General features: G+C 40.7%; 1 protein-coding gene across 3 annotated transcripts in view; it reads right to left on the reverse strand.

The window, feature by feature from the left end:
• LOC143833042 (ATP-binding cassette sub-family A member 10-like) overlaps positions 1-24,512 on the reverse strand; it is a 113,630-nt gene that overhangs the window by 40,385 nt on the left and 48,733 nt on the right. For all 3 annotated transcript variants that reach the window (XM_077328354.1, XM_077328353.1, XM_077328355.1), the window contains 9 exons: positions 22,501-22,676; positions 16,929-17,048; positions 16,491-16,629; positions 16,143-16,233; positions 13,066-13,205; positions 12,736-12,852; positions 9,777-9,972; positions 7,326-7,489; positions 386-513 (listed from right to left, as the gene is read on the reverse strand). In XM_077328354.1, coding sequence (XP_077184469.1) covers positions 386-513; positions 7,326-7,489; positions 9,777-9,972; positions 12,736-12,852; positions 13,066-13,205; positions 16,143-16,233; positions 16,491-16,629; positions 16,929-17,048; positions 22,501-22,676 — 1,271 coding nt within the window. The remainder of the gene's footprint in view (positions 1-385; positions 514-7,325; positions 7,490-9,776; positions 9,973-12,735; positions 12,853-13,065; positions 13,206-16,142; positions 16,234-16,490; positions 16,630-16,928; positions 17,049-22,500; positions 22,677-24,512) is intronic.

A 24,512-nucleotide genomic window follows, 5' to 3' on the forward strand; every position in this document is an offset into this window, starting at 1 on the left:
CCAAATTACTCCCAGCTTCAATCACTCTTGGACTGTCAAATGTGAGCATCACTTGGGAATGCTTTAAAAAAATTTTTTTTCTTTGAGAAATTTGGTTTGGCCTACGTTTTCTATCCATATACATTTTCATAATGTCATGTATCCAAGGAGCTAAACAGAGAAGCTAAACATTGATAAAGAAACACAGTACATTTCAGAAGTCTTTTTTTCCACTTGATGAGATTTAAAATTTTCTTTATACATTGATTTTAACTTCAGAGACATAACTTCAGAGTACACTTGGTTAACAGTCTTATCACAAGTCTATTATTTTCAAACTTCTATGACGTCTCCTACTTATAATAAAGAGCCTTTCTGTTTCCTTACACAAGAACATTAAATTTACCTCATTTTCCTTGGCTACTTTTATAGCTCCGTTGTGTATTAGCTGGTCACTGACATTACTGTTCGTGGCTGTTTCTGCAAAGATATTCTGACCCCTCACGGCATAGATAAAATCATCAATACTTGCACCTAATAAGAAAGTATTGATTGATCACTTCACTAAAGGATAAGGGTGAAGCATACTATTGCCAACTAAACAGAAGTAATGAAAAGAAGTGTAAAACAGAACTAAAACAATCAGCATGTATCATTTTACATTTATTACATATTGTTTTGTTTAGCTGCTAAGTCAGGCCACATTATTTATGGACAATTCAGTTTATAACACACCTAGCATTGATAAGAGCCTCTTGTGGCGCACAGTGGTAAGGCAGCCGTCTGAAAGCTTTGCCCATGAGGCTGGGAGTTCAATCCCAGCAGCCGGCTCAAGGTCGACTCAGCCTTCCATCCTTCCGAGGTCGGTAAAATGAGGACCCAGCTTGCTTGCTGGGGGGTAAACGGTAATGACTGGGGAAGGCACTGGCAAACCACCCCGTATTGAGTCTGCCATGAAAACGCTGGAGGGCGTCACCCCAAGGGTCAGACATGACTCGGTGCTTGCACAGGGGATACCTTTACCTTTACCTTTACCTTTAGCATTGATAACAAGCCTGGATTTTTAAAGAAGTCCTATCCCTTTAATCAAATGGTGAATAACACTGGGCCGGAACACAATGTTAGGGATGAACCAAATATGGAAGAGTAAGGATATCAGCCTTAATGCAAAGTGCCGGCTAGTCAATGCCATTGTCTTCCCCATAACAACCTATGGATGTGAAAGCTGGACCCTGAAGAAGGAAGACAGGAGGAGAATAGATGCTTTCGAATTATGGTGTTGGAGACGAATGCTGCGAATACCATGGACAAAGTCACTCCAGAGAAAGTCCTAAATACCCTCTGAGAGTCAGACTGTCAGGGCAATTATTTTCCTATTCTTTTAACTGGACAATCTCAGGGTTGCATCCAAGACTTTAAATTTAAATATATAGTGCTTCTACAACTCCTTGCAATAAGCATTTCAGCTACAGATCTAAAACTATACTTGTATGAATTGATGGCAAATACCCATCAATAAAAGCATTTTCATACCTCTCAATAGGTTTTAATTATTGCTATTTTTTATGTTTTTATTGTGTTTTACTTTATAAGCCACCTCAAGCAAGTTTCCTGGAGAGGTGGCACAGAAGTTTTCTCTAGGCTAAGATAAGTGAGAGGAAAACAAAGAGTTTAGTGGTTGGTGTCTGCTACAGACCATCAGACCAGTGTGAGGTTGTGGGTGCTGCCCTCCCTGAGCAGCTTGATAGAATGTCCTGGCAACCTTGTAATTATGGGTGACTTCAATTTCTCTGATGTGTGCTGTGAAACAATTTCTGCTAAGTGTCATGCAACTTTCTGACCTCACGGGCCAAGGTCTATTCTGCACCCAATAAATATAGTGAAATACTCACCTTATGCAGACACCATATTTTTTGCATTTTGCATGACATCACCAACATTCAGTGTCTAAGCGGAAAACCGGTAGCTACATCCTCCATTTTAAAGTGCTAGCTGGGGAATCGCATAAAGTGGATTCCCCCAACTAAAAAACGCAAGATAGAGGAGAGCAACCAGCAAGCCACATGCTAAGGAAATGTGTGGAGCTGAAGTAACACTATCTCCGCCTCCAATTCCTACCTTCACAGCCACCTCCCACTTCCTTCTCCCAGAGATGCTGTTTTTTTTTAAAGCAAACTGCCTGGAACAATGACTAGGCCTAAAATACAATTCAATATTGTATACAATACAAAAATAACAAATAAATAATGTGCATAACATCCCTATGGTGGTGTAACTCTACTGGCCCAGAAACCTAACTCAGCTGTTCCAGCCTGGCTGATGCATGGCCTAATGGGAGTCACACCAATATGAACCCACCAATTTGGCATAAGGCGACATAGGGTGGGACCTACTGATATTGTTCCCAGTCATCCCCCACACCTCAATCATATGCCTATGTACGGCAAGATAATGGAGCAGACTTTAAAGGGTGTGATCTGCAAACCTCTGAAGGACTATTTGTTGATCCTGAAAAGTCAGCACAGCTTTGTCACCAACAGGTCCTGTCAGCACAACCTGGTTTCCCTTTTAGACCAAGTGACAGGCTTACTAGATTGTGGAAACTCGGTTGATGTTGTTTACTTCGATTTCAATAAGGCTTCTGACAAGGTTCCCCATGAGGTTCTGATGGGTAAACTGGAGGACTACAGAATGGATTTTTGGATGGTTAGGTAGATAGGGAAACTGGTTAGAAAACCACACCTAAAGAGTAGTGGTCAGTGGTATTTCATCAGATTGGAGGGAGCTGAGCAATGAGGTACCACAGGACTCGGTACTGGGTCTGGTACTTTTCAATATTTTATCAATGATCTGGATGAGGGGGTGGAGGGACTCCTCATTAAATTTGCAGATGACACCAAATTGGGAGGAGTAGCAAACATCCCAGAAGACAGAGTTCAACAAGATCTGAACACACTGGAAAAGTGGGCAAATGAGAACAAGAGGCAATTCAATAAGGATAAATGCAGAGTTCTACATCTGGGTCATGGAAATGAGAAGCATGCATACTGGATGGGAGGTATACTTCTGGGTAGCAGTATATGTGAACAAGATCTTGGGGTACTTGTGGCTAAGGGGATAGTGAGCTCCCCCTCACTGGCAGTCTTTAAGCAGCACCTGGACATATACTTTTCATGGATTGTTTAGGCTGATCCTGCATTGAGCAGGGGGCTGGACTAGATGGCCTGTATGTCCCCTTCCAACTCTGTTATTCTACAATTCTATGAGTCTCAATACAAAGAAACAAATACGAGGCTATGTTTCTCAGGGATGACTGATCAAGGCTTAGTTCCAATATGAAACCATGACTTATTTTAATTTTTGTTTGTGAAATCAGGATTAGGTCTGCATATGATGCTGAATCCTGGCTTTTCTTAGCAAATTCTGGGTTCTGCACTGTTGCTCCTTTTCCTGGCTGCCTCAGATCACAGACAGTTTTGCTCCCTCACCATTGGCCACAATCAACATGAAGGAAAGTAAGTTTCTTGTAGGAAGCTTTGTCTGCTTTCAGAAAGCAAATCAGCCTCTAGGAAGATTACCTGCCAATCATATAATTTTAGAACAGGCTTTCTCAACCAGGGTTTCGTGAAACCCAGGAGTTTCCAGAATGGGTTGGAATTAAGTAATTTAAATATTTTTTTTAATTTGTTAAACATTTATCAGGTGATATGTCATATGGTCCTATTGACCCACCTCCCCCTTCCAAAAATGGACAATTATGGGCCTGGAGAGGGTGGGAAGGGGAGGGGCCCCAGGTGGGCATGAACACAGCTATGCTTCCCAATCATATTGTGCACAACTGCACCACTTCTGGGGTTTCTTGAAGCCTGAAGAATGTTTTGGGGGTTTCACAACAGTAAGAAAATTTGAGAAAAGCTACTGTAGAAGGTCCACCAAGGGGTGGACTAGAGGACCCTATCCCAGGATACCTGGTTGTAGTAGAAACGTCCATATATCTTCAATTGATAGTTCTACTAGTTCTGAGAACCAAAGGTGCCTGAAGCAAAAAGAATGATCTTTGTTTTATGGTTTCTGATCTTTCTTATGATCCTGATGAGTATGGACTAGAAAGGGGAGGTATTTAAAAGCCCCTGAGAAATCATTCTCAAAGTACACTGAGTACCTTCAGTTCTGCCTCCAGCAATCTATTGCCAAATCTTGAGGACTCTTTTTTGATGAGCGGTAAATGTTGGCAGAGTTTAAATATGCAGGAGAGTAAAACACCAAGTTACTTAAAAGAATAATATAGTTTTATTAAGAAATGTATAGAAAGAGAGGAGAGAAATATATATAACTGTCTAGCCATTCTGTTGTCCTCATTCTGTCTGTTCTGAAGGAAAGCAAGGAGGAAGTATGCTCCAAGGAGCAGGAAATCTCCAAATGAGACAATCAGGACATAGTAGGAGATAATTTAAAATATTAGGAAGTTCCTAATCTAAATACACATATCCTCTGATGCCCCTTGTAGGATATTCTTCATATTTTTTAAATCATGCACACTGCAGATCTTGGATATTCCTATAGTGACTGTTTCCGCATTTAAGACATACCTTATTTTAGCCTTGCTTTGGATTTCCTTTGGATGCTGCAAGTTGATGCTAGGCTTTCTGCATTTGGACTTTCATCCCCTCATTTCCCAGGCTGAAATTCACCATATGTTTTCGGCATCTGAGTTGGAAGGAGGCAGCCTCCCATCATTCTTTGCTCCCTTCCCCTTTTCCACAAAGTCTTTTTTTGCAAAATAGTGCCTACTTTCACCTAATTCCACCCTTGATCTTCTCCCACCAAGTATATTTGATGTTTTTTTTTAAGTAGGTTATTGTGTTACAACACTGCTGCAATGTAATGAACAAGACTGTTGCTATTTTAAATAGGAGACAGTGTTGTAACATAATAACTCTACCTCTAAAAAAAGGATAGTGACAAGAAAGTAGTGTGCAAATGACTCAAAATGGCTGATGGGGAAAACCAAATGAAAGCATTTCTGCATCAGGCAGCCCTTAATTATATTCCACCTTGAAAAATGAAATCACTATAACCGGGAATACCTTAACCGTGCTGTAATTGGGAGGGTGGTTTGGGTCTATGCCTGTAAAGGTGGATTTTAGTGAAGAAACAGACAAAAAGTTAGCCCTTTAAAAAAACAGATCTGAATGATTTCACTAGTGCAGAAATTGTCAGTGAATAGATCAACATCTGGAATTAGAAATGTGTAGCATTTGTAGGAATAGTTCTAGTTTTTAAATGACCATGTTGTCCCTTCCCTTATTTGGCAGCACAGTCGGTGTGCTTGACATTCAGAGTGAGATGGCCTATTGAGATAGAATTGATATGCTTCTCCACCAAGTGGAGAAGTATGAGTGACACTTTCAGAAGAACAGATGTATCCAAGCAAGCAGAAACAACTGGAGACCCTTTAAATCAACACAAATAAAGAGTGGGATTCCCTTGTTTTGTCACTAATGTCAAGGAAAATTGTAAGAAATTGGAATCTCAGAGAATTGGTTGACTTCAAATTGTGTTCTGTCTTTGACCACAGAGACTTGAAGTGGGTTATGGTCTCATTCACAGCAGCTGGAGGCTGGGGCAGAACTAAGATCAGTCTTACAGACTAAGATAAGAGGGGCCCTGGAAATCAGCACACAAGAATGGTCCATACAAACAGCCAGACTCTCTACTTTGCCAAGAAATTAAATGTCCTAAAGAGAAGGAGGCCGCACCTGTTTCTAGGCTTCATCCTGCCAGGGCTTAATTGACCCTTGATAAACTAAGGCATTAAAAATATCCTGCCCCTGTCACAGAATTCCTCCAACAGAAATGGACCTACATTTCTGAAAATCCCTCATAGTGGGGAGATCACAAAAAGACCCCCTGAGAATAATTTTTAACTGTTTTATTGGGGAGGGAATTTGGTAATTCGGCTGTTAGATTTGTCTGTTAGATGGTTGGTTGTTAAACTGTGTTTTAATTTCGGGATGAAGAGTTAGTGTCAGTACTCACTAAATTTGAAAAATCTGCCTTGAGAATCCCCACTGAAGTGGTAGTGAAAATTGTATAGCATACGATTGCAGGTATAGGAATTATTGGTGATATGGGTGGAAACAACAGGAATGTAGGGCGGCCCAAGAGGGCCCAGGATCCCAACAATTTGGGGACATGGGATGTATAAGGGGGAGAAGAAATTTTAATAGAAGGGGTCAGAGATAGGGAAATGCTGAGACAACTTCTAACCATTGGCCTATCCCAAGAGACACAGGGGGAAAGGTTAGGGTGATTATCCAGTCCTCAACACCTTGACACTGCAAGCTTAAGGTAGACCTGACATGCATGACTAAGACCTGAGTGAGCGAGTGTAAGACCATCACCCTGAAAGAACTGGCCATATCAAGTTACTCGGTTCTCCATCATTCCCAGACCATGGGATGGTTGGAAAGGTAGCTATGTTGATCCAGGAGTTTTTCTCCTTCAGTGTTCTCCCTGTGTCAACAACCCCAGGAATTGAATGTGTGGGCCTGGGGTGAGACCCAGTTGAAAACATGGCCATCTGGCTGGTAAACTGCCTGCCTGACATATCAGCAGATGCCCTGCCAAATCTACTGGAGGTGGCTGCTGCTTGGGCATTATCCAAGGATACATAAATAGGATGTTGGGCTGTATCAAATGGAATATCATGTTCAGATCACGGGAGGTGATGGTACTGCTTTACTCTGCTCTGGTTTGGCCTCACTTGGAGTACAGTGGTTGAAGAGGAATGTAGACAAACTGGAGCATGTCCAGTGGAGGGCAACAAAGATGGTGAGGGGTTTGGAGACCAAAACATATGAGGAAAGGTTGGGGGAGCTTGGTCTGTTTAGCCTGGAGAGGAGACGACTGAGAGGGGATCTGATAACCATCTTAAAGTATTTTAAAAGGCAGCCATGTAGAGGATGGAGTTGTTCTCTCTTGTCCCGGAGTGACAGACCAGAACCAATGGGATGAAATTAATTCAAAAGAGTTTCCGTCTAAACATCCAGAAGAAGTTCCTGACAGAGCGGTTTCTCAGTGGAACAGGCTTCCTTGGGAGGTGGTGAGTTCGCCATCTTTGGAAATTTCAAAACATAGGCGGATAGCCATCTGACAGAGAGGCTGATTCTGTGATATTTCAAAGAGGTGGCAGGTTACAGTGGATAAGCGATAGGGTTGTGAGTGTCCTGCATAGTGCAGGGGGTTGGACTAGATGACCCAGGAGATCCCTTCCAACTCTATTATTCTATGATTCCATGAACAGTTGGAAATAAAATACACAGTATTCTGTTTTATATTCTTACCTGTATCATTAAGAATCAGAAGCCCAGAGAATCCTGTATCAAACTTAGTACCTGGCTCAAAATAAAGGCTAGAACATAATTCTATATTATGTAGGTCCTTTGACAAGGTAAATCCAATGATTTGTATGAAAAAAGGAATTAATATAATTCCAAAAAGGAGTAACCTGAAATGGAGAAATGCAAATTAAGCACAGGAGACAAGTGGCACCATGGCTAAGTGCCTTAATGTCGCAATAATGCATATTACAACAATTAAATGAATATAGTTACAATAAAGAACATGAACATATGTAACCGTATTCTAATGCTGTTTTCTCTAAAAAAAACAGAGTAGCTCCAAGAGAGTGCAGAGCCAGCTGTTTTTCTCCTTGCAGAGTTCCCGATATATCTTTATCCTGAAACATGAACTTGGAAGATGAGAGGAAGACATTGAGCCTAAGAAATGTAATGTGCCATGTACCCATTTAGGAGGGTAGCCATGTTAGCATACATTAGAAGAGCTAGATCTGGATCTAGCAACAAGTTAGAGACTAACAATATGTTCAGGGTATATATTTTCAAGTGTCAAATCCACTGGAGACGTGGTGAAGCGAGGAACCAGAAGAGTGACACCTGGCTGGAAGGCTTGGCATGGGCTCAGGTGGCCCAGGGCAGCACATTAAACTGGCCAACCCCATACCTAATAGGGGGCAAGATGAGGGGTCTGGGGAAAGGTCCCTACTTAAGGGGCTGCCCACTTGCACGGCTCCCTCTTCCCACTGGCCGTTCGTGTCAAAGGGGCTGCCAACATGTGTGGCCTCCTCTTCCTGTTGGCCATTCATGTCACTTCCCACCTATCTTCCCTGTATTTAGCTTTCCTTGGGGGGGGGGCGCAGCATGGGGTGAGTCAGTTCTCAGCTATGGCTGTTTTCATTGTCACAGTTGTCAGATTGGGGGAGCTGTTTTGGCAGGCAATCTAAGAAGCTGGAAGCATGCTGAGCAGGGCCCACCCTGCTCACTGCTGGGTAGCCGTGGGGTGCCCCTTAGAGGCTCATGCCCACTGGCACCCAACAATTGCTGCCCCCAGGTTGGCTCACAGATGGCCAAAGTGCAAACTGAGTGGGCTTCTTGGCTGCAAGTGAGATTCTCTTGGGGGCCTGGCAGACCACTGACTGCTGGAAGACAGCTCCACCCATGCTGTGCCATACTGCTGTAAATAAAGCTGTGGCCTTGTTACTCCACTGACTGTGTCCAAGTGCTCTTTCTCCCAAGAAACCTGCCCACCTGCTATGCAAGACGGGATAAAGTTAACCATCCTTTCCCATCACTCGTTTGCTTCGTTGCTCTCTTCCAAGCCAACTTTGCCCTTTTTAAAAATAGCACTGAGTCTTTTTACATGATTGTATTATTCTGCCAGCATTATTTTCAGCATTTTAATGGTTTCCCTATCTTTCTAGTTGCAGGTCAAAAAAATCAATTTACCACTTAAGGTTTATAACAATATTGTCTGGAAATCCTGCTAAGCCCCATTTCCCTTCTTGCAAAATGGGTTCATGAAAATATCCATTTTTCCCTCTCAACTGTATCATTTTATGCAGCTAACCTGGTATAGCTCAAGGTTAATGTGTCATAACTATACCATTGCTACATATTCAAGAAATGGTTCCCCATTGTGTGGACAGGCTCGCTCACATTTATTTTTCCCACATACACACACAAACTCACCACAACCCTAACTCAAACAGCAGCCCCTGCCATAAATTGTAAAGACTTCCCCAGATGGATCTGTGATAACATCAGATTGCCTAGTCTCTTCCTGCCTGGTTCAAATGAGCAGCCGTGTTGGTCTGAAGTAGCACAAAAAAAAGAGTCCAGTAGCACCTTTAAGACCAACAAAGATTTATTCAGGGCGTGAGCTTTCGAGTGCAAGCACTCTTCCTGCCCGGGTCACTCCAAAGCAACACTGGGCCAAATGGGCAGGGCAACACATCTTTTTTTATGGCCCAGCTACGACACATCAAGGACACCTTGCTGGTTATAAATGGAAACAGCTTCTTAGACTGGGAGGATTTCTGTCAGGAGGATGCAGGTCCCAATTTCCATCTGGAGGGACATTGCTGGTGTGTAAGGCACCTTCAAAGAGAATTACAATTAACCTGAACCTTGTCTGTCTCCCAGCTTTAGGGTGGGGGGACAGGATTAGACAGGGTCTTCCTTTACTTTTTGTCACACAGTGTCTCTGCATTGATTCTCTGATTTTATGTATGTCTGGAATGATTTTAAATAGATCCTTTTCCTTTTTCAACCATCTGGTCTCAGCATGTTTATTGGCTCTCTGCAATAAGTAGGACCCATGAAGGTTTGAAGGAGACTCCCCTAAACGTTTCCTTACACCCATATTTCTAATTTTTCTAATATATCACATTCTATCCCTGACATACTTAAAAACAGGCAGACTTCATAGAAACTCACAAGGTCCTCCAGAATTTGCTCTCACGCTTGAGCTGTAAGTAGTGCATTCTTGTTATGGCACATACTTGTTGTCTCCAGAGCTCTGTGCCACTTACTGTAGACTTTCCCGTATCTGAGAGCAATAGCAGATTTTGCTCCATTTCATCAGCATTGTATCTTTCGTCTTCCACTTGCTCTCTATGAATAACTCCATAATCTAAGACAATTTTCAAAATGCAAAATCAAAATGTAATAGCAACTTTATACAAACTGCTTTGCCCTTTTCCTGTCTTTTGCACTACTTCTTTCTGGCTTCCCCTGGACACGAACAGCAAAGCTATCTGCCATCGAAACTGCCAAAATGGTCCCCTCCAAAATTTGTTCATTAAAGGGGAAAATGTTTTCAAAAGTTTAGGCTTCCTATCCCAGTTTCTCTGCCTTTCAACTCATATCAATTCATTTTCTTGCTGATAATTCCCCCTTTATTCTATTGCATGCAGCACTGAAATCCCTCCACTATTTTTTTTTGCACTGGGGACACTGCCATTTGCCTTCTCTCTGATCTGCCTATCAAGAAGAAGAAGAAGAAGAAGAAGAAGAAGAAGAAGAAGAAGAAGAAGAAGAAGAAGAAGAAGAAGAAGAAGAAGAAGAAGAAGAAGAAGAAGAAGAAGAAGAAGAAGAAGAAGAAGAAGAGTTGGTTCTTACATGCTGCTTTTCTCTACTCGAAGGAGGCTCAAAGCGGTTTACAGTTGCCTTCCCATTCCTCTCCCCACAACAGACACCCTGTGGGGTGGGTGAGGCTGAGAGAGCGCTGATATCACTGCTTGGTCAGAATAGTTTTATCAGTGCTGTGGTGAGCCCAAGGTCACCCAGCTGGCTGCATGTGGGGGAGTGCAGAATCGAACCCGGCATGCCAGATTAGAAGTCTGCACTCCCAACCACTACACCAAACTGGCTCAAGTCAAAACCTCATGCAGATCCTTTTAAACTTACCCCATTTAATTTTTTTATTCAGCATTCCAAGACTAGCAATTGCTAGACTTCAAGACTCATATTGCTAGACTAATGTCTCTTGCCAAAAAAAGAAATTGCAGACTGAGTGGAACAACCTCCTTGTGGGTGGTGAAGTGGCCTTCGAGGAGCAGCAAAAGGGCAGAGGGGAAATCTGAAGGAACCTGTACACTTTGAATTACCTTCTGTTTTGAAGTGACCTTCTTTTTTGAAGGGGAAAATTGGCACAAAAGCACTCTAAGAAAGCCCAGGGAAACAGTGACCAGAAAGCTAAATGAATACTGAAGAGTGGAAAATCAATGAAGAATGACAAAGGGAGCCCAATGAAAGTAAGGGGAAACACCCCTGCATAATAAGCCAACGTAATATAAGTTTGACCTCCAGTTAGCTCTCAGTTCTGAAAACCTGGGAAAGAGAGTTGTTGGCTGCTCCAACCCTTTGAAACCAATCTGGTTCTATGGACTGTCATCTCAATTGACTTTATAATGGACCTGCCTCCCAGCTGTGGGAATATGCCTATTTGGGTGACTGTGGACCTATTCTCCAAGAAGGTGTATTTTGTTCCCTGTGCCTCCCCTCCCTGCATGGCTTAGTGCCTGATCTCTATGTTTATCTAGCACATCTTCTGATAACATGGGTTCCCAGTCAAGGTGATCTGCGACCATGGGGTTACAATGTTTTGTTAAGCTATAGTGGGGGTTGTTTAAAATTCTGGAGGTAGAGCAAGGACTGAGTTCCAGATACCATCCTGAAACTAGTGGCCAGACTGAACAGGTAAATCAAATCCTGGAGCAGCATTTGCAGTGCTTGAAGAATGATTAGATTGAGCTGCTCCCTTTTGCAGAGTATGCATCTAAGAATGCAGTCCACATGAGACCTGGGACGTCTCCTTTTGAGGTCGTGTACAGGGTGGGGGTTCATCTCACTCCAACCTGGGAAACCCCATATGTTGGCCTCCTGGATTTGCATGAGTGGGCTATATGAAACCAACAAGCTTGGCCAAGTCTGCTTCGGAAGCTGCCAAGGAGTATTATAAAAAAAAGAGTGGACTGGAAATGGCTCCCAGAAGAGGATCAAATGTATAATTCCATTAAGCACTTCAGATGTCAACAACCTGCAATCTGGGGAAGCAGTTTGTAGGCCCCTTCCCTGTTACTTTTGCCATCAGTAGTTTTACTGTTGAAGTTAAGCTCCCACCAAACTTAAAAGAACGTGCACCATGTCTTCCACAGCAGTCTGCTCAAATGAGCCCTGTCCCCTGACCAGTGTCATCCTACACCTGACAGCCTAATCCCCATGTTTGTTCATGAGCACATGCACTATGAAGTGGCCAAGATTTTGGACTCATGAATCCATAGGTGATAACATCAGTATCTCATGGACTAGAAAGAATTCCCTAAGGGAGAGAAAAACGGGTTGATGCCAACCATGTGAGGGCTCCCAGGATGGTTTGGGAGTTCCACAAATGCTATCTTGACTAACCTGCTACAGGTTGATGGAGGAGAAGCTGTTTTGTTATCCAAGCTTTTGCCATATGCTTGCATCTGCCTTTCATTCTGTATAACTGACTGCTCCAGCTGTGAATGTAGCCGGTTTAGGGCAGTGAAGTTTGTACTAGGGATTCCAGTTATAATGTTGTTTGATGTGTGAGAATGTGTTCTCTCTCTTTGACCCTGGAGCCAGGGACACCAGTTGTAACTTCCTGGCCTGTCTCTGGAGGATGGTATCTGGAGTGTTTTGCATGCAAATAGGCCTGCGGGGGGAGCTGGGGAACTAGAGGTTAAGAAGGGGCAGCAGTCAGTCTCTGGGTGCTATAGCCTTAGCAAAGATTTCGAGACACCAGCATCTTCAATAATAAGATTTTCTTCAACAAAGTCTGCTTATTGGGAGAAACTGACTAGTCTTTTTCTGTCTTAATGTGATCTCCATACTCATGGTTTCCTAGCCACAGCAGTAAAAAGTATTTTACCTTCTTCAAGTGTTTCATTATCCTCTAGTTTCAAGAAGACATCTTCCAAAGTTGTCATGGTAACTCCATAATTAACAATCCCTAGATCTGTCTTATGGTCCATGTCACAAAACAGATCTACAGAAGAAATTAAAAAATAGATGCCTAACTTAGTTTTGCACTTTCAGTTTAATAATATAATTCCAAATTCTTTGTATGAACTTGTAATTGTAATTTAAAAGGAATAACATTTTAAGAAATAACTAATTAAATAAATCATGAATTCATGCATAGAAGAAAATCAACTCAGTAATTTTCAAATTTTGCATTCTTATTTAAATGTATAATTACCTGGGAATTTATCCACATTGTCCAAGGGAAGGGTATAACTCAGCTCATTTTCACGCTGTCCTGATAATTTGGCAGCAGGAATGTTTTGCTTGACAAGAGACATCACTTTCTCAGGGTCACAAAACTCATTCACTTGCATCCTGTTCATATTAAAAATGTATTTAGTCAAACACTAGTGGTAAGATCCTGCACTACCTGACTGACAAAATTTTCTGAAACAGCTATCCAAGATCTAGTTCAAACCCACAAGGCCCCAGATCTGCATAACTAGACCATAAGAAACATGTGTTATCTCAGTATTTCTAAAACAGTGTCTCACAAATTTTGTGAGATTATGGGTAAAACTATAAATTACATAAATTACTAGGAATTACTAAAACCAGATGCTAAAAGCAGCACCCATGTATGTATTTTCCCTTCTTTCTGAAATATCATGTAAAAATTATCTAAAGCCTTCAAGTTAAACATCCCAATCTAACCAAAAAAGCGTATAATGTGAAGCATGAAAAGACACTTCATTACTACAGAGGAGGGGACAAGATAATAATAACTGGGCTTATAATAGCAGTATTCAAACTTTCTAACTGACCTCTGAAAAAGTGTATACATATTGCATTTTGGAATGTATTTCAATCCTATAGCAAATTACCCATGACCATGAGCATTAGACTATTTAATCCACAAGCAGATTTATGTGCATATAGCTTTGCAAAAAGGTGTAAGGAAAAGTTGTCTTCTTGCCTCTTTTCTTTTTAATTCATATATGTAAATTGCTTAATTTCTAGCTGTCAGAACACTGATGTTCTTGCTCCAAAGCTTGGTGATGAGAAAAAGCTTGCAATTCTGATGTATGTGGATGATGTTATATTTTTGACACAGACCATAGGTTTAAACTGGGTCCTTAAAATAGTTAGTACTCAGTATCTGGGGGAAACACTGACAATCAATTTTTCTGAAGCCAACATTCTTCATTTCCTTAATAAATTTTTTAAATGTACTTGGAAAATTAATGGACACTGCATTGAGCAAGTTTTTAAAATTTAGATATTTGGGAATGACTTTCTCATATAACAGTAACTCTACTACTCATTTTCAATGTGAGAAGTGCTAATGCCATTCCAAGATACTTTAGGAAGGATAGCACAAGATTCATCCCTGCAGGTCTAAAACTATACTCCACAAAAGTACTTGCCCAGATGTCATATGTACAAGCATTTGCAAGTGATCTAATCAAAATTTCTAAGATCACTGTTTAATGTAGGCAGGTGTACATCTAACGTGGTACTGAAACAGGAGGCTGGTCGTTGTACAGTAGGAACTGAAATTTGGTTATACACATTCTATTACTGGATCAGAATCCAGTGAAAGCTCTCTGGTCTAATTCCCTTTTTGTTGGCAACTGTCCCTTATACCCAATGGCTAGCTAAAGCAGATGGTAATATAATATATTTTGAGTTGGACCCAGTTCAACTATTAGGAAATAGCCTAACTAAAGCAAAATGCATATTATATCATCAGCTCTGGGATTCAGAGGCACAAAATGAGACTTCTGTATTACAAGCTTCTTATTTTAACCTAAAATCATGGTCAAATATCAACATTGCTCTTTATTTACTGAGTATTAAAAACTCAAATAATAGATGGATTTTCTCTAGAGTAAGGATGGATCTCTCCCTTCAGCAGTATTATATGGGAAGTATTTTATTCGTACTAAAGATTCTGTTTTTGTCCTTGGATAGCTATGAGAAATATGCAGAAGGTCACCTGTTAACATTTTCACTGGATGATAGGACAAAGGTAGTTTCAAATGAAGTTGCAAAATTCTGCTTTCTATCATCTAGAAAATGAAAAGCCTTATTTCAACAAAATGGATAATTTTAATATTTTGTCGTCCTGCTATATCTTATTATTGTCGTTATCCTTTATACTTCCTGTTTGTTAAATAATCAACTGTATTTTGCTTTCTGATTTTTGACTGTATTAATAAATCTATCTATCTAGTCTAGTATTAATAAACGTTTCTAGCAATGACAACATCCCTCCAAACTGGAGGGAGGCGGTTCTAGTGTCAGAGGTCATTATGGTTCATAGTACTAAAACATCCAGAATTTGAAAGTATACTTTGACAAGAAGCAAAATGTCTCTTCTGCACAGATTCGCCTCTCTCCTTTTGCATATTGAATAACTCACACTAGTATGGTTCCTTTACAATGCTATACTTTCTTATATAAATCTGAAACTAACCCCATCATGTATTGAACTTAAGCCTCTAAACAACTAACAAGTTTCATTAATTTTAAAAGAAAACCTCTAAAATGAATTATTTCTACACCTTAGGAACCTTGGAGTATATGGTATAGCATGAATATATCTCTGTGGTAAGGTAAATAAATTCCAGTTAGAGTCTTCAGGTTATATATCCTGGTCTGTGACCATATAAATGAGTGAGTGAGTGAGTGAGTGAGTGAGTCTTCAGGCTATAATGGAGGGCTGATCTTTTCAAAGCACTTAAAAGTGGCTCCCTTGATAATAAATGTCATGGAGTAGAAAAACTACACCACTTACAACATTAATAGATTCATGGGGTAGTTTTTCTTTTTAGGTTTTTGTTTGTTTTGTTTGCAGAAACCAAACTGAAAGTGGTAAGTGGTTGTACTTCAGCTCAGAGACTTTATTTACTAATTAAAATAAATAAAAATAAAATAAACAACAACCTAATAGGAAAAAATTCTAGACCCACTTCCCCCTGCATTTTGTCAACAAAGTGCTACTGAAGGGAGTCAATTCACCCCAAGTTGGTAAGATTAAGTTTCCTCAATCTCCTGGTCTTAAAACAACCTGAAATATATAAGACATATATCCCCCAGTTACATTGGAGTCAGGTTTAAACCAGTCATCTCCCATATTATTCAATCAGGCTTACTCCTTAGGATTACAACCTTTGTCATTTGGGCTGCTCCTAAACTCTCAGTTTTGCTTCACTTACTAAAGTTGTCATAGTAAATCATAACATACCTATCTATACCAGGAAAAATACAAAAAGGAAAAATATACAACATTGCCCAAACTCTAAGTACCTTAAGTGATAGCCAATGCCCCATTTTTTTTTCAGGAACAATGATGAACCAATGCATTTCAGCCTGCCACGTGAGATGAAAGCTTTTCGGTCTGAGGAGACAAGAGTAAAAAAAAACCCTTTTTTAATGAACCCATTCAGTAATAACAGATTTCTTTGTCAAGGATCAAATGGGATACATGCACATACATGTGTTACAGCTGGCTGCTACCATGCATATTCAAATGGGCAGGAATAGCCCAGATGAAGTGCTAGAAAATACCCTCAAAACCAAAGTACCTACACCACCCCTCATAATCTCTATCATGTACTGTCTACTTTTTTCTGCCTGTACTTACATACTACTCACCAGCAAGAATATCAGCTTCATCCATGAACTGTGTAGTGAACAGAATTATGCGACCTTCTTTGCGCTCATTTAGTAGGGCCCACACTAGTTGTCTAGAGTAAGGATCCAGTCCTGTAGTGGGCTCATCTAGTAGCAGGACCTGTGTACCAGAGTGTGATTACTTTTTTTCAGTTCAAATGTATTCAGAAATTTGCTGTTTAATGTGATCCTGACTTTTTTATGAGGATGTAAACACAAAACAATTATATGTCTTTTAAAATAATTTCCATGTTTTTCTTCATGATCAGAGCTTTATACACACACACACACACAAGTCAAAGCTTAATTTCCTACAAAAAGCTTTGAATATCAAAATGGTGGGGAAATTACCATATTCTTCCATAAATGAAAATGAACTACAAATGTGGAATATGCAATAGGTGTTTGTATTTGGTTTACCTTTGGTTCTCCTAACAAAGTAATTCCAAGTGATAATTTTCGCTTCTGTCCACCACTTAAACAATTAGCCCGGGAGTCTTGAATGGCATTCATATCCAATAGGGTTAACAATTTTTGTACCTGAAAAGATATAAAAACAATGTCAAAATTGATACAGTATATACTTCTAGATATATCATAGAATTATAGAATTGGAAGGGGCCATACAGGCCATCTAGTCCAACCCCCTGCTCAACGCAGGATCAGCCCAAAGCATCCTAAATATATCCTTTCACCCTGCTGGTTGATTGAAACCCTCAAGTTATGTTTATCCATAGAATTAATTATAATTTGGAGATTAACAGAATCCTTGAAGGATTACTATGGGTAGCAACAGTAGTGGTAGCTGTAAACACAGCTGTGGAGGATCTATCCTGGTTAGTATGGCACAGAGAAAGGCAAAGGTAAACTACTTTTGATCAACTTATACTTCAAAAACCCTATGAAGAGACAACCCAAAATTAAACAAGATGTAGTACTGGACGTCAAGGCCTCAAAGTCATAAGACATTCACTTAGCTACTAGAGAAGAACAGAGAACAAGTATGAATAACACTATTCTTAACAATGCAAGTGGATTAAAATGAAAAGGCTATTCAATTACTAATGTGAATAGATGCAAAAGGAAAGTCCAAAGCACATAGAATAGGAACATGGAATGTCAGAAATATGAATCAAGGTAAGTTCAAAATTGAGACCCGGGATTGAGTCGACTGAAGATGGCGCCATAAAAGCTGGACTTCTGTTCAGCTCTTAAGCCATGCCGAGGGTCAGGAGCTTCTGCACCTGGCTGACCTGAGCAGATACGCAAATCTGCTCGCCGGTCGCCCCAGGAACCCGGAACGGCATCCTGAGGGTCCTACAGATCTGTGGGGAGGTAGGGGGACTGAGCTCCCCAGATCAACAGCGGCGTGTGCTCAAGGTCACGATGGCGCCCTTGTCGCAAACAACTTTATAAGCTTGAAACGACCAGCTGACCTTACATTCTTCCCAGACCATCTTTTACCAGATTGACAGAAGCGCTGACAGAAGCTGAAGTCTACAACAGTAAGGATTGAAAGCTTTCTGGCTTTTCTCTTTCTTTTCCCACAAGCTCTTCCTCCCCCCTCCTCAACCAATTTACAAGTGAATTCCTTCTTTCGTCGAGTGAGAGACTCCCAGCTAATTATACCCGCTAACCAAACAAAGAGACAGCTTTGAAGTTTTGTTGGAAAAAGTTCAGTGGGGGTAGCTGACTTGATACGGAGATCGACAAACTGATAATTTGGGATCACCCGTGCTCCCGCGAGACCTCACGAGACTTTCTGTTTATAATTTGTGACTGCCTGGAACTATGGAGAAATTAACTAAGGCACAGCTTTTCCATTTGTTATGCGAAGGGAACTCAAAGATACTGAAAGCAGTCAATAAGCTGGAAAAGGAAATCCGTGGGATTAAGGGGGAGCTTTTGGACGGAGCCGACGGTCTGGAGAGAGCAGCTGATATAGCTCAGCCAATAATAAATCAAACGAAAATTCAATGTATGAAAGTTAATCAACAGGAGGGGGAGAGGGCTAGGGATGTAAAAACCCAAAGTACCTTTGAAGAACCTGGGAAAACAGATTCAAGGAAGGAAAGCACCGAAAACCTGGAAGTCTATTCAGAGCAGGAAGTGATTTGGATCAGCAAAATAAAAAGAGTCTATTCAAAAGTGACAGCACCCAGGAAGCTATCAGGAGATATTCCTGTGCGACCAGAGGAAGAGATCCAGATTGATAAAGTATACAGAGCCTACTCAAAGGCGACTGCAAGCAAGAATCAAGTAAGAGACTTCTTTGGCCCTGATAGAAGGACAATCAGAAACACTCTACTATGGAAAAAAACACAATTTCATTTGCTGCGACCACCTGAAGGATGAGTTGAACAATGGAGTATTCTCCTGGCTTCCTGTGGGAAAGACAGCAGCAGTAACTTTTAGGACAGGACCAATATATGAAGGGAACTGACTTTATATCATCTAAGACAATAATAGAATATATCCTTATAATAGATTATACTCTCATATGTATCAACAACTACTCTGCTAAGGAAGATGGTAATAACTCCTAGATCAGGATCAATATGTGATGGGAATTGAATATGTATGTCAATATGTATGCTAAAAGAGGATGACAAACTATATTTCATAGGTATTAACAAGACGGCAGTAGTAACTCTTAGGTCAGGGCCAATTTATGAAGGGGACTGACCTTATACCATTTAAGATAATAACAGAATATATTCTTATAACAGATCATATTCTCATATGTATTAACAATCACTTGGCTAAGAAAAATGGTAAAAACTTCTAGATTAGGAATAATATGTGATGGGAACTGAATATGTATGTTAAAAGAGATGGCAAACCATATCAGCTGGTCGCTTTTTTTTCTTAATTTTTCTGTAAATGCTTTATATAATAATAAATAATAAAATTATTTTTAAAAAAGGTAAGTTCAAAATTGTAAAACAATGAATGGATCTTTTAAACCAGTGGTCCCCAACCTTTATTAGGCTGGGGACCGGCAGGGCATCGGGCCACGCCCACGCGGGCCACGCCCACGCATCGGGCCGCGCCCGCGAGCCACGCCCGCAGATCGGGCCGCGCCCGCGAGCCGCGCCCGCTGATCGGGCTGCGCCCGCGAGCCACGCCCGCGAGCCACGCCCGCGAGCCACGCCCGCGAGCCACGCCCGCGGATCGGGCCGCGGGGGCGCGGCCTGCACGGGCGCGGCCCGGGCCTGATTCCCTCTCCCCGCCCTCCCCGCAGTAAGAAGCTTCCCGGGCCGCAAGCTTGCGGCCTGGGAAGTTTTTTACTGCGGTGGGGGGGGCGGGGAGAGGGAGCCGCGGCCCGGCGCCATGGCGTTTGCGGCCCGGCGCTGGGCCGCGGCCCGCAGGTTGGGGACCACTGTTTTAAACACTGAAATCCCGGGTGTAAGTCACCTAAAGTGGACTGGATTAGGAAATTTTTGTCCAGAAAATTACTAACTATTTTGCTCAGGAAATGACAAACACATAAGAAATAAAGTTGCTCTAATAGACCCATTATGCACGGGGGGATAACGCACATTCGGGGTGCAATGGCAGCGACTAAAATCACCGATAATGCACGGTGCCGGCTGCAACCAGCTGTGGCTTCGGTGCATGCCGCCGAAAAAGCCGCGTTAGCGAAACGCGGAAGAAAGCACAGCTTCCGGGTGACCGGGGCGCAACCAGAAGTGGTGCCGGGATCGCTGCGTGCATAATCGGTTACTCTGGGTTTTGCCGCCGTCGCGCCCCGTCCCGTGCATAACCGGTGTGCGTCGCCTCTTCTCCCTCCGCGTTTTCCATGTGACCCGAAATCACCGTTTCGGCGGCTGTGCATAATAGGCCATAGTGAGGCAAGATGTAGCACAAGCAATCAGGGGTTATAATACAAAATCTGAACCAATAATAATAATTGGACTTCATGGGAAGCCTGTCAATCATCATCCAAGTTTACACCCCAACTCCAGATAATGATGAAGAAAAACATGAACTCTTTTATGCATGTGTCCAGGAAGAAATTGATCATACATCTAAAGATGTGCTATTTATCATAGGTGACTGGAACGCAAATATAGGAAACAAAGAAGAAGCAATATTGTAAGAAAATTAGGGCTAGGACCATGACATAAAAACAGGAGAGCAAGTCACTGAATTCTGTAAAGATAACGTGTCTGTTGCAAATTTGGCTGTGTATGTGGACATCACCAGACAGACCATCTTTAAACCACCCGCGGTGCGCCACGGACTTAATAATGGAGTAAGGGCTGTCTGGGAGGAGTTATGGCGGGCCCTGTCCGGGATAAAAACTCGGGGGGCCAATCAGGAGGGGGTTGCCAAAAGCAGGAGACAAACAAGGTATCTGGAGCAGCAAACTACATAGCTGGGTGGTTATATTAGAAAGAATTACTGAGGGAAGTGGGGGGGGGAGATGACAGAGAAGCCAAATGGATTATTTGCATTTGTGTTCAGTCTGGGAAGGGTGGAACACATATCCAGCCTATTTTCAGGAAGTAAGTTTGAAGACCTAAATCAAACAGGTGATATGATCACGCTCTAGGACTATAGGAGCAATTAAGTATCTAGGTCTTCCTGGCATTTACCTGACAATCCTTAGGGTAATCAAATGTGAAATTGTTGATCTCATAATCAATGAGCCACTGTACCAGAAGCTTAAAGTTGCAAATATTACACCAAGGTAAAGCAAAAAATTACAGCTCCAGGCAAATAAATAGACAAACTGTTATTAGGCACATAAAGAAACAAAGCGTCCTGAAGCAGAATCAGTAAGAAAGAGCAAAAGCCCGGTTGCACCTTACAGACCAACCAAATGTCTGTTGGGGTATGAACTTCAATGAGTCACTTCTTGAGGAAGAATCAGCATGACTTCTGCAGAGGGCAACCCTGCCCTTTTGTTCTTTGAAAAGTGCCTGAACCTGTAATCTGTGGGCTGCGGCTGGGAGAAGGCTCCAGAGAGCCACGGGTGGGGTGGGGGGCCACGCTGCCTTCTCCCAGCCCGTCCTAGAGCCCATTTTATCCATGGGTAAAATGGGCTTTCTTTCTAGTACAGAAATAAAATAGATTACATAATGGGAAGCAGAAGATAGAGATGTTTTTAAACATTTAAAAGGTGTTTTTTAAAACAGGAACAGAAGTTAATTGTGATACAGAACATGAACTGTTAATATCAAAACTTAGAATAAAATTGAAAAGCATCAGAGTATTTATAGTGCCAAAATGCAGTCTAAGCAACACTCCAGAAGGGTTTAAAGATCATGTAAATAACTAATTTTCATTACTAAGTTTGAATGAACAAGAACCAAAAGAACTATGGGTTGAAACCAGAGATATTATCAAAGAGGAATGCCCAAAGACTATTCCTGTAGCCAAAATAAGTGAAAAGTATTGATGAATGACTTATGAAACTCTTAAAATAGCTATAGACGACACACAAAAGCAAAGCATGACAAAAGTGGAATCAGAAGTCTAAAATGCAGCATTCCAGCAACATGCACATAGAGACATGGTAACTATTATAATTAACATTTTACATTCAATGGTTAATCTATTACAAATAAATTTCAAGATTAAAGGAAGCAATGAATACTGATGATGGAGACTTCAGAGAGAACATTGACTTTGAGCAGCTGGTAACTAAGCAAAAATATCATTTGCTATGATGGATATATAAATTATTAGTTACATTCAAAATAGAAGATGAGCAAGTGAAAAATGTATGATTAAATTAATGCAAAATTTTAGAGAGCAAATTCTTATTCACAATGGAATCACTTAAGGAAGAAACAAAGTTCACAGCAAGTCAGACATTAAAAGAAAATTGGTATAAAATGTTTTTAGATGGTATATCACTCCTAAGGACATTGAAAAAATGGATTAAAATTATAACAGAAAATCTTGGAAATGTAACTAGATCGGCTTACAAAATTGTTAGAAATTAACATGAAACCATTTCTTATCAACTTATCACACCTACCTCATTTTGTATATCATTGGATGGAACTCCCTTTAGTTTAGCAAATGTTGTTAAATTTTCTTTCACAGTCAGAGATTCAAATTGAACATTGAATTGTGGACAAAGAGAACTTATCTTCCTAATTTCCTCCATATCTTCCCTTTTGGTTACATTATATTTATATATGGTGGCAGAACCTAAATATATAAGCAAAGAAATGATACAATGTTAAATCATGATGTGGTTATTTGGATAAAGCACTTGGGATTTTTGAGCAACAACAAAGAAACAAAATCATATCACAACCATTTATTCTTAGCATTCATGCCTATCAGTTTTATATTCTTCATGATTCAGTTTAACTTTGAAAAAATGGTCATGTTCTGACCGAGCAATGATATCAGGGCTCTCTCAGCCTCACCCACCTCACAGGGTGTCTGTTGTGGGGAGAGGAAAGGGAAGGTGAGTGTAAGCTGCTTTGAGCCTCCTTCGGGTAGAGAAAAGCAGCATATAAGAACCAAGTCTTCTTCTTCCTTTTTGATCCATAGACTTACACAGATTTACAGCGTTGGTAAGACACAGACATTTTTCTCCCTGGGGATATTTACATCACAACATTTTGCAGGTTGTAACTTTGTGTATTTAAATATGGCATTTTAAATTTTTTTGTAAAATTTATGATATTGTTTTTGGAGCTCTGTTCCTTAAAGAAGCCTGATGTGGGGCGAAACATGCATTGGGTGTGAATTCTCCTTCAATACTGTTTTAATATGAGAAGATAAGACCACTATTCTTTGTGTTGCATTTGGCTGGCAAACTGTGGTCACTGTGTTAACATTCTGTTATCCTTCCCTTGATTGGTTATTACTGTATTAACTTTTGTGTACATTTTTATTGGTTTGTTAGAGACATGCTGATGGTTCATATTTATCTATGCACTAACTGCACTGTTCATTAATATATAATTATTGAAAAATATACTGTATGTTCTACATTATTTAGTTAGGTAGCCAGGTTTGCATTGACCTTTCAGATTCTGTAGGTTTAAATGGCTGGCAGCCATTTCAGTCAAAGAGACAGCAGATTTGACAAAACTTGCTATACCTGAATAAAACTCAAAAACATTTGGATATTATTGGGTCAGCTATTTTGATAGATGAAACAGAATAAGGAGCCTATACTCAACTGAAAAATACCAAATAAATACTGACAAGGTATTTTATCAGGGTTTTTGTTTTTTGGCTTGGCTAAACTATATGCATACCCCTAATGTAAACTTGGAGGAGCTCTGTACTCTTTGCATAATTCTGGCAAATATGATAGATCAGTTGAAGCACTTTTGTTTCAAGTCTAATTTCCCCAGAATCATGTCAGAGTCCTTAAAAGTTCACTGGACTGGAGGAGGGATGAATGTCACAAGTCACCACCCATCTAATCTTAATCTTCCCCCCCTCCAAAACATTGGTGGTGTTAAGGGTCTCAAAGATAAATTTTCCCTTCTCCTGTCTATTGTCCCCCTTTTAATTAAATTCCCCTAAACATTCAAAGTAACTCTTGGCATATATCTCTTCATTCAGTGCTTGGAATGGGTCTTATTTTTAAAGTTACAGGCGAATACTTTTTTGCATATATGGAGAGTCCACCAGATATTCAGAAATTCATTGATAGGTGCTTCAACCATCAATGTTGCTATGAGAAGAACAGAAGAAATTATTTGAAAAGTCCACCAAAAAAACATATCTTCCCTCTACATAATCCTTTAAATTCTTAAGATCTTCAGTAGCCTCCCTCCCCAGTTTTCCTTTTCTTAGATGCTAACTGATGTTCAACATTCTGTGCCTCCTGTAACAAAAAGGGACTTGCACATCATCAGATTTAGAGGAGGTTGTTCTTTTTAATTTAGAAACTCATATTATCGTGAATGGCTGGTATATAAAAATTCATATAATCATAGAGTTGGAAGGGGCCATATAGGCCATCTAGTCCAACCCCCTGCTCAACACAGGATCAACCGAAAGCATCCTAAAGCATCC

This window comes from Paroedura picta, chromosome 3 (genome assembly GCF_049243985.1).
Source record: "Paroedura picta isolate Pp20150507F chromosome 3, Ppicta_v3.0, whole genome shotgun sequence".
Lineage (NCBI taxonomy): Eukaryota > Metazoa > Chordata > Lepidosauria > Squamata > Gekkonidae > Paroedura > Paroedura picta.